The following is a 13,545-nucleotide window of genomic DNA, read 5'->3' as shown; positions in this document are numbered from 1 at the left end:
AGTTGTTCCTTTTCACTCTGCTTTTTGCCTCAGCAGAAATACATATATTTCCTCTAATAGATCCATCTGTGCACAAGGGTTTTCTTTCGCATCTATAGTAAATATGAATAAGTTAACACTAAGTATAACATGTAGCTCAATGGACAGTGAGGATTTCTTGGTTACATACAAATAAGAGCTACCTTTGAGTTTCCTTTTTAAAAGCATCTCTAGAAAATGATGAAGTAGACTGTTTGAGATAGTTCAAGGTTGATGAGACCCCCCTCCCCCCCCACATCACATACCTTTATCCCAGTGATATTAACGAGAAAATGAAGCTAATGAGATAACAAGCACAAGACGGAGAAACGGCTGATCTGATGCATCCTCGTGGTTATTTGGCAATATCTGGAGGCGTCACCGGCCTCAGACTCTCATTTTCTCCCTGTCATATTCAATCAGTGATTCCTGCCTAAAATAAAAGTGAGTTTGCCGCAACCATGACCAGCAGAACTGCCGTCAGGCTGGCCTCCACACTTTTTTGTCACAGTAATGGCTCTTCTAAAATGTATATTGGTAGGCAGAACCTGCCGACAGCTTAGTACCACCTATATTTTAGTCAGGCGACGCATTAAATACACAATAAGTGGCACAAATTAATACTGTATGTGGTTAATATTGACCAACTCTCTAAATCCTCATAATAAAACATTTTGTCCTGCCATAGGACATAAATACGTACAAACAAAACAACATTCATTCTAACAAAAAGGTCTCACTGACAATCCTGAAAAATGTACTTAACTTGAAATCCCACCATTTACTGGGCCAAATCTCTGCACCAATATAATTAAAAAGAAGACCGTTAATAGGCCGATGCGAAATGAATCATTGGCTGTTTTAGAGTTCGAATTAATGTACTGACTAATAGGATTCTGTTATTGCATAGTCCATTAAAGGGTGTGTTACAAATGAACTGGTCAGTTGGAACACTGGTCTAATTGATGTAATATCTAATAAAATGATCAAATACAACATTTAGATGCTGTTCACTGTTTGATTGGTTCAAATTGTTTACAGACTAAGGCGTTGAGCTGGATATGACTGTGGTCCAGTGTCGTCTTTGGGTAAATCACTTGTGCGATTGTATTAAATGTAGGATGGAGGGTAAAAACATCTGATGTTACAAAATATTCATTAAGGAGCCATTACTACTTCATATGCACGTAGCTGCCAGTTGCCATATTTTCCACAGCTCTTGAATGCAGCTAGATTCTAATAATGTTCCTCACAAATGCAAAAGCAGACAGCCTGTATCACCACTGACTGATTTTGATTATGCAGCTTTTGTAAATCTTAATGGCTCACATAAATTATTATTGTGAGTTAAAAGTATCAAATTTGAATACATTCAATTATGAATATGTATTACTGCTATTAAAATACTTGTATTTGTTCTTGACAACAAAGGATTTAAATGCGAACGTGTGAATGGCTGCTCTGCGGGTCCCTTTTGTGGGCTCGGAGTTTTAGAAATATTTTCAATACCTGCTCTTTGCTTTTCAGATACCGCAGCTTCCTTTAACAACAGTTTTGCTATTCTTTTCTCATTCGCAGATTGATCCTAAGGTTGCCTTTCCCCGTCGCGCCCAGCCTAAGGTAAGAATAAATTGGTCACTAACCCTGCTCAAAGAAAATGATTATGTCTCATGTCACTAGCTTACCTAATTTTGTGTGCTCACACAGCAGATACAAAGAGGCAGCGGTTGTCTGTTATTGTGGAGAAATACCTATTGTGGCTCAGTTGTTCTCACTTTGTCTATGCTGTTTCACAAAGCAATTAAATTTGGACATATTGCTCTTAAAAGAATTTTTCAGCATGATTGAGGTTATGTTTTTTTTCTTGTTTTGTTACTTTCCTATTTCCTACTTTCTACTGTGTTTATCATGGTTATGGTTGCTTTTTTAGACCGTTATAATTGTTTTTAATGGCGGCTGCTTCGGAATGTGGCTTATTATTACAGTGTGTGGCCATTGCAGCAGAGATTTTCGGTCTTAATCTGGAATTGTATAAAATCTGGCTTGTTTGTGTGTAGTAGCGAGGCCACCTTGCTTCAGGAGCTGCACGTGTGTGTGTGTCTGATGACAGCAGAGAGTTGAAAGGCTTTACTCTGCTTCTGACGAGATGGAAGCAGATTCAGACATTGGCCTCGCCATCGTGAGTTGTACATTAATGACGAATGGCACGTTTCTCATGTGAATGGTGAAACATTAGCATGACTTAAAGGGGGCAAGAAATGATTGGGGCCTACTCTCTGACAGCGATGATTACATTTACTGGCTAAATAATAAGTCTGTTGAGATGTTTTGGAGTGGGACTGAATGACATAAGTGGTTTAGAAATGTTGTGAATTGTGGTTCGTGCATGCAGAAATTGCCACAATTGGCAATAAAACAATAGATGATTAAAAAAAAAAAGAGGCAAACTCCTACACAGGAACTGTTGCACGAGCTCCTCATAAAGCATATTATCCTTTGCTGTCTCGATTACTGGTCTTGAGCAGTTCTATTGATAATTAAATATTCAGCATGTGCAGATGGTTCTGTGGCATAGTTAAGGGGTGGTGCTGACACATCCTCTCACACTATCCCGAGTATTTAATGTGCACGCTATAGCACAGTACAATGTAGCGCTTTTCAGCTTCGCTATCAGGGCTTTTTCCACCTACACCAGGTGGAAATCGATAATAGATTTTCTCCTTCCCACCAGATCAGAGCGAGGCATTGTTAAAGAGTTATTCAGGTTTCAGATGGGGAATTGGCAGTGCAGGTTTTCAAAGCCCCAGCACATAACTTAGGGATATTGGCATATGGTTGGGAAATCACCAGTGTTTCTCCAGCCTTTTTTTTTTTATTTTTTTTTTTTTTAAACACGCCAGCTGCATTGCTTGTTCTGAACATTGCTCACAAAAGCCAAAGATGCAGTCAAACAAAAGTTTCTTAAGTGAACAGAGAAGTTCTTTCGCTCTTGTGGTTATTGTTAATCTTTCTTTTTATAGCCTTTTATTGCTCGCTTGTATTTATTTATTTTTTGTTCCGCTGTGACTCAGAGATAGAAACGCTGTGTTTTGAGCTGTTCTACAGGTCTTAAACATACAGTATTTGTCATTCTACCGCGTGTGAATCATAACTCAGTGAAATAATGACACCATAACAGAATTTGGGGCCCTGCAACAGCCTTGTACCATTGATTTATAAAATGGCTATAGGGCAAGCTTGTTATAGAAGAGAAATAGTTGTATTGAGTGTGGATTATAAAGGATCTTAAAGCAATGGGATTACGCCAGATAGATTAACATTGCATGAGTTTTTACTTTATGTTCAATTGATTTAAGACCTTTAAAAGAGGTCCCACTCCGAGGTTCCCATTTAGAGAGTGCTCTCTGTTTTGCATTCGGTCTCTTTTGTCCCTCCTTCCCCTCCACTGTCTGCCGGCCTGGCTGCTTATGCAGCTGTTGAATAGGCCTCATTCTCGTTTAAAGAAGCTCCGCTTGGCAGGTGCCTCGGTGGCACGGGGCTTCGGGGAGCAAATCCTGACGAGACCAATCAGCGTTAATTTTCTCACGGCTAACAATGACCTCGCCGGTAACCCTGCCAATGACCTCCCGCCGCTGAATGCTGCAGTATGGTAAAACTATACGGTATGTGCGGCACGTAGAGTATTGCTAAAAACAGACAGGAAGTGAAGGTGAACACAGAGGACATTTCACTGTAAACAACTGAAGGTGTTTGCACCAGGATGACAGGATCACAGGAAAAACAACTTGTATCAGCGACCACAACTGACACTACCCCAAAACACGGGACTGCGAAGAGACAGACAGAAAGGAGTTCAGCAACGAATAATCATTACTGAGGCAGACAGCTTCCAGACGTTAAGTTCAAATCTGATGTAGCGTGTTTGACAAAGTTGGTTGTCTCTGGGGATTTCCAGCTACAGGCGCAGACTACTCTACGTACATAATCCTGGAGTGAAGCCGTGTTTTTGTGAGGCGAGCGTTGCACCTGCATTGTGGGATGCACTCACAATAACGGAGCACTTTACGGCGCTGATTGCCTTTTTGCTTTGTCCCTCCGCATTTAATATATTTTTTTGACCATCTGCTCCTGGAAATTGTTAGAGGGCAAAAAGGAGAAAACCGCAGATCCCGTCGATCACAGGAAACGTGCAGAGGAATAACAAGCAAATATTGTCTCCCAACTCAGGCCGATGCTAAAACTTGAAAGGACAGTGAGTATTAATGAAAGAAGATATGCCCAGAAGTCATGTCAAATGTATCAATGCAGACTAGGCCACGAATACTCAGGGATTAGGCGGCCTGTGTAGATGATTGACAGATGAGAATGAAAGGATTAAACAATGATGATGCGATGCAAAGTGCTTTGTGCGCATTCATTTATGCCTTGTCTCCTCCTGGCCCATCCCGCCTGGCCGGGGTTAGCCATGGCTTTATTAGATAGGCATCTAAAAGTAGCTTTGGAATGGCAGCGTTTTTGCATAAATGTTTCAGCATCTCAGCGTTTCGCTTCACAAGCAGCCAGAGCAGCAAAACTGCTTACATTTACTAGAATATATTGCAAATGATGTTATTGGAAATTATTTCTAAAATATAGATTTTTCGTTTGTTTACCATTATTTACTCATAACATTGAGGATTTTCCTAATTTGCAAATGCAGCGCTTTATCACCGGAGCTACCCCGATTCAATAGATATGTGATTATGTTTCATGAAGTCATTCCTTTTGATGGTGGCATTGATGTTCTTTCAGGTGAAGCAGGGACATTGTTTCTGGAGCACGCAAAAAAATATCCAAGCGTATTTCTCAAAGCTTTGAGATATTAAACGTCATTATCATTCTTTTAAGAAAACATGTCCTTTTAGTGTGTGACTGTGTAAAGAGCAGAGATGAGATTAGATCGTTCTGTTTCTTGCCGTCTCCTTGTGTGATATTTTCCAGCAAGGCTCAAGCTGAAAGATGTAAACGAGGCCTGCTCCCTGTTTCCGGGAGAAATCAAAGCACTGGTTTCTGCCGACATTGCTCGAGATTTACCACTCAACTGCTGGCGTCATTACTGCTGCTGCTGCTGCTGCTGCTTTTGTTTCCCACAGTGGAGTCACACACAACCATGGCATGTCCCAGCATGATTTTAATTGCCAATGGGACTGTGGCCACTTCAGTGGGAGATGAGTTCTGATAGCCTGTTAGGGAAATGAAAGGAAGGAGCAGCAGCCATTTACAAAGCAGTGGGCGTAACCCTTTCCTTGCACCTCATAAAGGGATTTGCCTCTTAAGCCACCCTGAACAGGTTGTCACCGTGTCCCTGACGGTCTTTAACATGCAAATAGGAGACTGTATCTGCGCACACGTGGTACGGCGACTGACCACGCGTTCGCCGGGCTTTGCCGTGTTTTTGTGCAGCTCATTTGAATTGTGTGCGTGCGAGTCCGTGAGTCAGAGGCTAACTGAGCTAGTACACTGACCTGAGAAGTTCTGGGCTATCAGTCAAAAATACCATCAAAGCGCTGCCCCAAATTTGACTCCAGCCTTTGACAGCTGTGGCTGTAGCTTCCCGTTCACAGCCAGCTATTACTGTTGCTGTAACTCTGGCAGCTGGGTCTTTTCCCCCCGTGCTTGTCTTTTTGTCGTCACTCTGTCTATCTCCGTTTACCTCCATCGTTTTTTGTTTTTTTTCCCTCTTTTGTCTTTTGCACGCTTTTCCGTGCAAATGCACAAATTGACCGGTTCTGCCACCTCCACCTCTCGTCTGCATCCCACACGTCTCCTAGGGGCTGCCTGCGTCTCACTTACTTGGCTGCAGCAGAGATTCGAGAAATTGTCTCGCGCTTTAATGAAGTCCAATACTAAAGCTGCATGATGTAAATACATCATTATTGTACTGTACTATATGAAGCACTGTGCTGTATTGTACAGTAACACGCATGCACTGCATTAAGGAGGCACAGGTGTGTGGCTTTATATACACATTTAAACTCCATCATTGGCTCTCACTCTGTTTCCATTCTTGCCTCTCTGCTCTTTTCACTGCTTCATTTTTATAGTCCTTCAGGATTACAAGGCCTTGTAAATCCAGTCTTACACCTCGCACAGTTATTTGATCTAGATTTAGCATTATGATATTCCCCTTCTCAAAATGATCCTTATTTTAAATGACACAGCTCACTGCTGGGAAAATGAAACCTCCGTAGCTGCGAGCCCCTTTGAATGTCCCCGTGAGTTTATTAAAAGAAGCACCAGCTTCCCCGCTCCAACTCGGATCTGCACAGCTGCACGAGTCTGAAAGAATATTCAAGGACAAAAAAGCCTCAATGTAGAACAGAATGCCATATCAATATCTCTTCTTCGGCTTCATAGTTTATGACCAAGAGCCCTCCTGAGTATGTAAAATGTTAAACTTCTCATTTCGTCCATTTCGCTGCCTGGAGAATGCTGAGATGTTGTCAAAAACCGGCTAATATTCCAAGCTGATATCAGATTTCAAAGCATATACTGTAGCATATGAGTGACTTCGATGACCTGCTGAAAACATGTTGGCACAGTTTCCCAAAATAAATGCAATTTCTAAATGGATTTTTAGCGTGGACGCCAGCGATCAAAGAAAACTCTGACAAAGACGAGAGAAAAGTGACAACGGGTTGAAGGGAATCCTTCACTATCACCTTCCTCTTACCTCTGGGGGGAAAAACCAGATGTGCAGCCAACATAAATAAAGCCTCCTTTAGTCGGAGCATGTCACAAGGAGTTGCCCCCCCCCCGGTTTTAATGGCTGCCGTGCAGGAGCCGGAGATGGTTTTAAATCCCTGACCCGTCAGCTCCTTTGCTTTCAGTGGCCTCAGTGGAACTGCTCCAGATGAAAATGGGGCCAGAGTACAGACATATGAATGACTGTTTGTTTGGTGGTCAGACACAATCACCAAGTGAGTGACCCAGTTACCGGGTAGTCGGCGCGATGCTCAGTTTGATTCATGCGCATTTCTTTTTCGTGAGCTTCCAACTTTCTAACTGTATTTTGTGTCTCCTCCTCGTGTTTTCCTCCAGTATTTATGCTCCGGTGAAAGATAAATGACGTGTAAATGTGGATGCCATGGTAATTACCACTTTTTCCGCTGCACATATAACATGAACCACACATCTTTTAGTTTGAATAATTACCAGAGAGTTCATAAATGGAGTTTACATGTGCATGTTTCTTCTCCCCCATCACTGACCCCCCCGCCCCCCACCTCGTCCCCCCTCCGTCTTTCCTGCTCTGGTCTCCTTGGTTGCGGGTGGAGAGTAATTAGGTTTTCTAGAGGATTGAGGGGTTCTTACAATGCTTACCAATGGCAGCAGTCAGGCAGGCAGGCTAGTGCTGGCAGGGCAGAGAGGACAGAGGGCTGTGCAGGAGCCTGGCACTGCTAAACCTGATGCTGACTGACAGTAATGAGGACAGCCTGCCTGCCAGGATAGAGAGGAGCGGAGAACAGGGGAGAGGAGGGCATGGTCCTTCACTATACCTCTCAAGACCTCTTATCATCAGTCTTGTTTAGCTTTACCTATGAACCTTATAAAAAAATAAAACCAATTGTTAACTGTCAAAATGCAGTAGGTGGCTTGCTGTTCAGTGGGTGGAAAACACCAAACCTTTACTGTAAGGCAGCATGTTTGTACGTTATATTACAGCAAACATTTTATTGTGGCGCCGGAGTTGCTGTAAAGTAATAAAAAGCTTCATTGTTGGAAACGGTAGTAAAATATTAGTGTTTGGCTTTCTGGAGGTCAGGAGTGATGGTCTACTGTAAGTGGCTTTGTTCAGCATAAACCAACAGTGGCTCTGACCTTGGCTCCGCCGCCACTGCAGCGCTGCACTGCAATGATGGGGACAGGTGGATTAGCCAGTCGTGATCCCTTCTTTATGATACGAACACATTTTCTCAGGTCTCCGGCCGTCCAAGGTGGGAAACTGTGATTGTGAACGAGGCGGAGAGGCACTTAACTCTAAAAGTCATCTCTTCAGGGAGTGTCTCCGGCATCTCGAGGGCCCGTAAGGGACGCGTTTTGAATTTATTTTTTTTAACAGTGACCTTTTTGAGATTGCGTTTTGAATGAAATAATTAAAAAGGGACGGCCGGCTTAATCAGAACGATGAGTTCCGTTGTGTTGTCAGACGCATCACCTTGCCGGCTAGCTTGAGTTCTCATTACTTCTGGGCACCTTTTACCCGTGTGTGTCGGCTGCTCGGGATCGGTACGGCGTCGAGTGAGGGAGGCGTTCAGGTACAGTACGACAGGACGTGCACACGCGTAAACACCACGCTCTTATTTTGTCAACCTTCCTGTTGCTTAGTCAGTTTTTCCACCCAGGCGACTCCAAACACGCCATATATATGTTAAACCTAACGAAAGTAAAGCTCGAATCTGATCACTTTGTGTGAGACGCGTCTGTCTGATTGCCTGTCGTGCTCCCTGAAGTGTTCTGCCATGATTGGATCCAGTTGTCATTGTGGAGTAAGATATTGGAATCTCACAGGCCAGATTGCTCTTTCTCGCTTTGACATTATGTGACAGTTCATGCTCTGTAGTTCTTTATGTGCTGCACAGTTTTTTTTTTTTTTCTCTCAGATTAAGAATGATATTCTTTCAGCGAGACAAGCTGTCAGCTTATTAGTTGTGCCATTGTTGCTGTTGTCATTAATGGTGATAGCCAGTAGCTTTTTGTTGTCTTTTTCTGGTTGAACTGCTTGTTGGCTACAAGTCACTGAATCCATACTGGGGCTTTGAGGATTTCACAGCGTTACTTGCTTTTAATTAATTGGAAACACACATTCGTCCCAGCGCTCGGATCACTACTTTGTCATGCTAGATTGTGTTGGTGCCGTTTTTAGCCCCACTAAAAGAGCGTGGGTCATCGTTTGCCGTTTTAGTTTGTCTCCACTGTTCTGCCACAGTCAATAGAGAAGCATTCTAATAATAATGGAACATGACGGGATAGATGAGAAATAACGAGCAGCGAACAGAAATATATTCTATGCTGTAATTACAGATTTCAGAACTTGGGCTGTTATTGTACTTGTCACTCTCAGCAACTCTGATGTGCTGTTTGTGTTACACCTCAAAATATCTTGACTAGAGGGCGACCATGGTAAATTATGTGTGTATACATATCATATAATCACCTGAAAATATTTATAGTTAGCGTATTTTTTAATTAAAATATAGCCAATTTCCTTGCTGACTGTTTCATTTCACACCTTACACAACAACAGGATGCACAGTTGACCCGATATGAAGCCTTGAAAGGTAATTTAACACATGCAATGAGAAGCAGATCCCCAGCGTTGGGCTCGTCTCCTCCCTGGGCTTCCACCTGATGTGGGAGCTACTGAAAGACTAATGTCATGCTTTGCCCAGGCACCGCTTAATAGTCCCCCAACTGTCCTCGTGGCAGAAAATCTGCATGGCATCATTGCAGCACTAGAACAAAAGCCCATGCAGGCTGGTCGCTTCCCATTACCGTCATACATTGTGCCGAGGCTCCCGACATAAAAGGAGGTGGTATAAGCGACGACTTTGTTTTATCGCCTGCTCCGCGTGTTGAAGTTGCGTGTCGATTTTATGTGACACGCTGCATCTGTTGCAACGTGTGACTAAAATATGAAATATGTATGTGTAAGACACGGAGCCTTTCCTACTGAATTACTGCGTCTAAGTCATGCTGCTAAAGAGCTTAGCTGTTCCTCTGCATAATGCCTCGGTCCTCAGCTGTGACCTTTCTCTTCCGCGCATCATTCACGATTATACTGCTGACATGTTGGCTCATGCCAATAATTTTTCATTGGAGGCAATGTCAGCCACATCATATTTTATCATCTGGATAAATTTCTGCTGTGTTTTCATGTGGGCTCCCCATAATTTGTATTTGTCTGTTTATGTGCTTGTCCTAGAGATTAGATTTTGCATTTAATTTAACTAATTCAGATGTGAACTGATTCTGGCGTCAGCGGAGGAGGGGGGGGCCCTACTGTACATGAGCGACACGGACGTGGAAAAAGCGCACGTTGAAAATGCGAGGCCACCCGGTTGACACAGACTGAAAGCATGACGGTGAAACTGGAGGAGCGACGCATCACGAGAAACCATCATTTCATGTGCGATTGTCTGAACCATTTTGACTCGCAAACCAAATTACAGCTGTTGTTGTCCATTGACGAACAATTCCCCGGAACGAGTTTTTGCGGCAGGATATAATGGTCAAAATTAATGCTTTCGGTGCCTAATGAAAGCGTCTCCAGGGCGACGTCGTCAAATGCACCTTAAACAATGTTCCCCCAGCGCCGGGCCTCAAGTCACAAACACAACTTATGTTTGAGTGCTTTGGCTGCTGTAACAAAATGGACCTTGTGAGAAAAAGCTGTGGGTTTTGTGTTTGTGTTGGTTTTTATTTTTTTTATGTTGAATTAAAAAGCGTGGAACTACTTTTGCTGCTGTGGTGAAAGTGCACAGGCAAGTAATGGAGGTTTAATGTAATAACACTGGTTATTATAGACAGGCAACATGTGTTTATTCATTTTCCTTCACAATAGGAGCAAAGCCTTTGGTTGGATACTGTTTGCGCTACATGTGTGACAGTGCTAATTATTTCCACAGAATGACAAACGATAAGATAATAATCCATAACCTCAATCAAAAGTCTGACTCTGCCTGACTTCATCCCCCGCTCGTCGTAAACACTAAACACGAGGTTTGCGAACAAAAGAAAATGTTAACTACTGTTTTAGGTACTTCTTAAACACTCTCCACTTAATTGAAGCCAGTACATAACTGACGTAATTACACATTATCCATCGCTAGAATATATTCAGAGTTAATATTGGTGTCAAGCTTGGCCGTGCACAGATTTGATTTATTGTGCCAATTGGAAGATTTCAATATTTCCCCCCAAATTAATTGAACTTTAAATTGGATATCATGTGTCTTGGCAGCCCATTTTCAATGTCATACATTTGCCACTCGTGGCTCGGCACCTCACAGACATCAGCAGTTTGCCTCCGTTCAGGAGGTTTTCTAGAGCAGCCGGTGAACTTTCATTCTGGCGGAGCTGTCTTTGCTACATGGTGGGGAATGAGGGGACCTAATTGAAATGACTGTGATTGACACCGGCTCCTACCACGTCTCCTGGTAATTTATTCCTTCTAATCCAGGCCCCCTTGCGGCTGCACCGCAGGTGTGCCGCTGCTGCCCCAGCGTCTCCGGTCATAAAATTACCAAAAACTTGCTCCTGCACCTACACCCTCTCCGCGTGGAAGCGCCAGAAATTCGCACCACAGCCTGTACTTTCACCTTGGATTCATTAATAAGACCCCACGTGACACTGTTGGGAGGGTGCAGAAGAAAGAAAAGCCCTCCTAGCTCTGCATCTGCAGCGTAGCGGAGCTTAATCAAACGCAGGTAATGCATCAGGTCAAGTCCGGTTTGTAACTGTTATTCTGTGGCTTAATTTTCCCCATGTGTTATCATACAATAATGAAGCGTGTTGACAGATTCATTTCCTCGCTGCTATCGCCTAGGACCATTTTGTGATTTGTAATTGATAGCTACATACAGCAATTTCATAGCACTAGACGATTTTATAGCACTTTTAATTAGACCAACTTTGACCTTCTGTTCGCTTTGCATTTATATTGCTCCAAATTATTTTCACCTTCTTTGCTCATTAACTTTTGTCAAATGAAAACAGGCATGTAGCCCATATAAATCCACATATACTCTGTCTGAAGTCAACTGATAATTGTCTGTTACAATAATTGTTTGATGGAGAGCCGAGGCGTCCTCAAAATGAATCCCCCTCATCTGCTCGTGCCCCAAGAGAAGTTTTCAAGTCGAGGACTTGCACGGGGAGAAATGATGAAATGACTAAATAAAAACACCTCAGTGGAATGAGGCTATAACAATCACTTAGCTGACTAATTGACTAAGAGGGGAAGCCCTTACATACACCATTAGGGAATACAGGTGCATGAAGATGCTCCACTCAGATAAATCCTTAGTATGGAACTAGTTAATCTCCCATGTAATGTTGAGCAGATGTGTGTGTGTGTGTGTGTGCTGGTAAACGAATAAACACCAACCTCAGATGGGTCTCAGTCAGCAGGGTGCTCTGCATTCATCCGCTGAATGAAACTGAGTCTACATACATACATGTCACTGTCCGGCACGTCTGTTCTTTGAGATATTGACTCTGCAGCTTCTGTGGGCAGAGGGAGTGATTCCTACCAGCACAATGAGGCAGAGCTTTGACTGGAGGAGCGCCACAGGACGTCTGAAATGGTCAGGTGCTTACAGAGCTACTGGGGGGGTCTTTTAAGTATTTGCATTTTTTTGTAAATCTCAACAATTTAAGCAAGAAAATGAGCCAGGCGAGTGAATGGAGAAGCTGATTTTACTCCAACCTGCGAAATGTAGAGCAGGAGTCGGTTCACTGCAAATGGATCAAGAGCAGTGAAAGATGGAAAAACTCAGCAGAAGCTTTATATCTATTACAGTTCATCTTTTATTTAACATTTGAACCCCAGCAGTTAGTTAATAAATGTGTGCATCCGTGTCCCAAAAGTCAAGACTTTCCCCTTCAACTAGTTTTAGGAATTTCAGCGCTGGCTTGATCAGTTTGCTGCATGTAACTTGATACTGACTAATGCTTGAGTCCCTGCAGACGGCTGCAGAGAAGCAGATGGAAGCAGGGAAGGGCAAGGCTGGCCTGAGCTTATGCCAGCTCCGGTCGCGTTGTAGCTTTAATTCAGATTTTTAAAAGTGTGAAAGTTTATTTATCACTTAAACACAAAGTTATTAAAAAGTCTCCGGTCACGTTGTCTGAATTTCTGTATTTACATGAAGCAGACAATATTATCGCTTGGTGATTAAACAGCAAACAGTAGCATTTATGAATCCATAAAAAACAGTAGCAAAGGATTAATTAACGTTAATTTTAATTATATGTGGTTCTACTTAATGAGGCCCCGTTCGGCCGCATGGAGTGGACAGTTACAGTTAACAGGCAGTGGGAGTGGAGGAGTCCTGCACGCGGCCCCCCCTTGACCTTCCTTCCACTGTCGGTTGTCGCGTGTTTGTGTTTGCTTGTGCGTGTGAACGCGTCAGTGTTTGTCTAACCGTCTCATCCACCCTCCTTCTTTGTAGCATTGGAGTCTTTATCTGCTTGGTTGACTTTATAACTGTAACACTAGTTTAATTTCCTCACGTACTTAATTGAAATTCACATCTCTCTCTCCGTGTGTGTGTGTGTGTGTGTGTGTGTGTGTGTGTGTGTGTGTGTGTGTGTGTGTGTGTGTGTGTGTGTGTGTGTGTGTGTGTGTGTGTGTGTGTGTGTGTGTGTGTGTGTGTGTGTGTGTGTGTGTGTGTGTGTGTGTGTGTGTGTGTGTGTGTGTGTGTGTGTGTGTGTGTGTGTGTGTGTGTGGCGGATATTACTGCAGATGTATTTTCATTCTAAAAGTGG

At 43.0% G+C, this 13,545-nt stretch overlaps 1 protein-coding gene across 8 annotated transcripts in view; it reads left to right on the top strand.

Annotated features, from left to right (window-relative positions):
• Positions 1-13,545, top strand: part of msi2b (musashi RNA-binding protein 2b) — a 172,348-nt gene that overhangs the window by 7,989 nt on the left and 150,814 nt on the right. For all 8 annotated transcript variants that reach the window (XM_029173020.3, XM_029173019.3, XM_029173022.3 and 5 more), the window contains exon 5: positions 1,597-1,638. In XM_029173020.3, the coding sequence (XP_029028853.1) occupies positions 1,597-1,638 (42 nt within the window). The remainder of the gene's footprint in view (positions 1-1,596; positions 1,639-13,545) is intronic.

This window comes from Betta splendens, chromosome 14, assembly GCF_900634795.4.
Source record: "Betta splendens chromosome 14, fBetSpl5.4, whole genome shotgun sequence".
Classification (NCBI taxonomy): Eukaryota; Metazoa; Chordata; class Actinopteri; order Anabantiformes; family Osphronemidae; genus Betta; species Betta splendens.
Note: the sequence above shows the minus strand (reverse complement) of the source record. Positions and strands in the feature narration are given on the sequence as shown.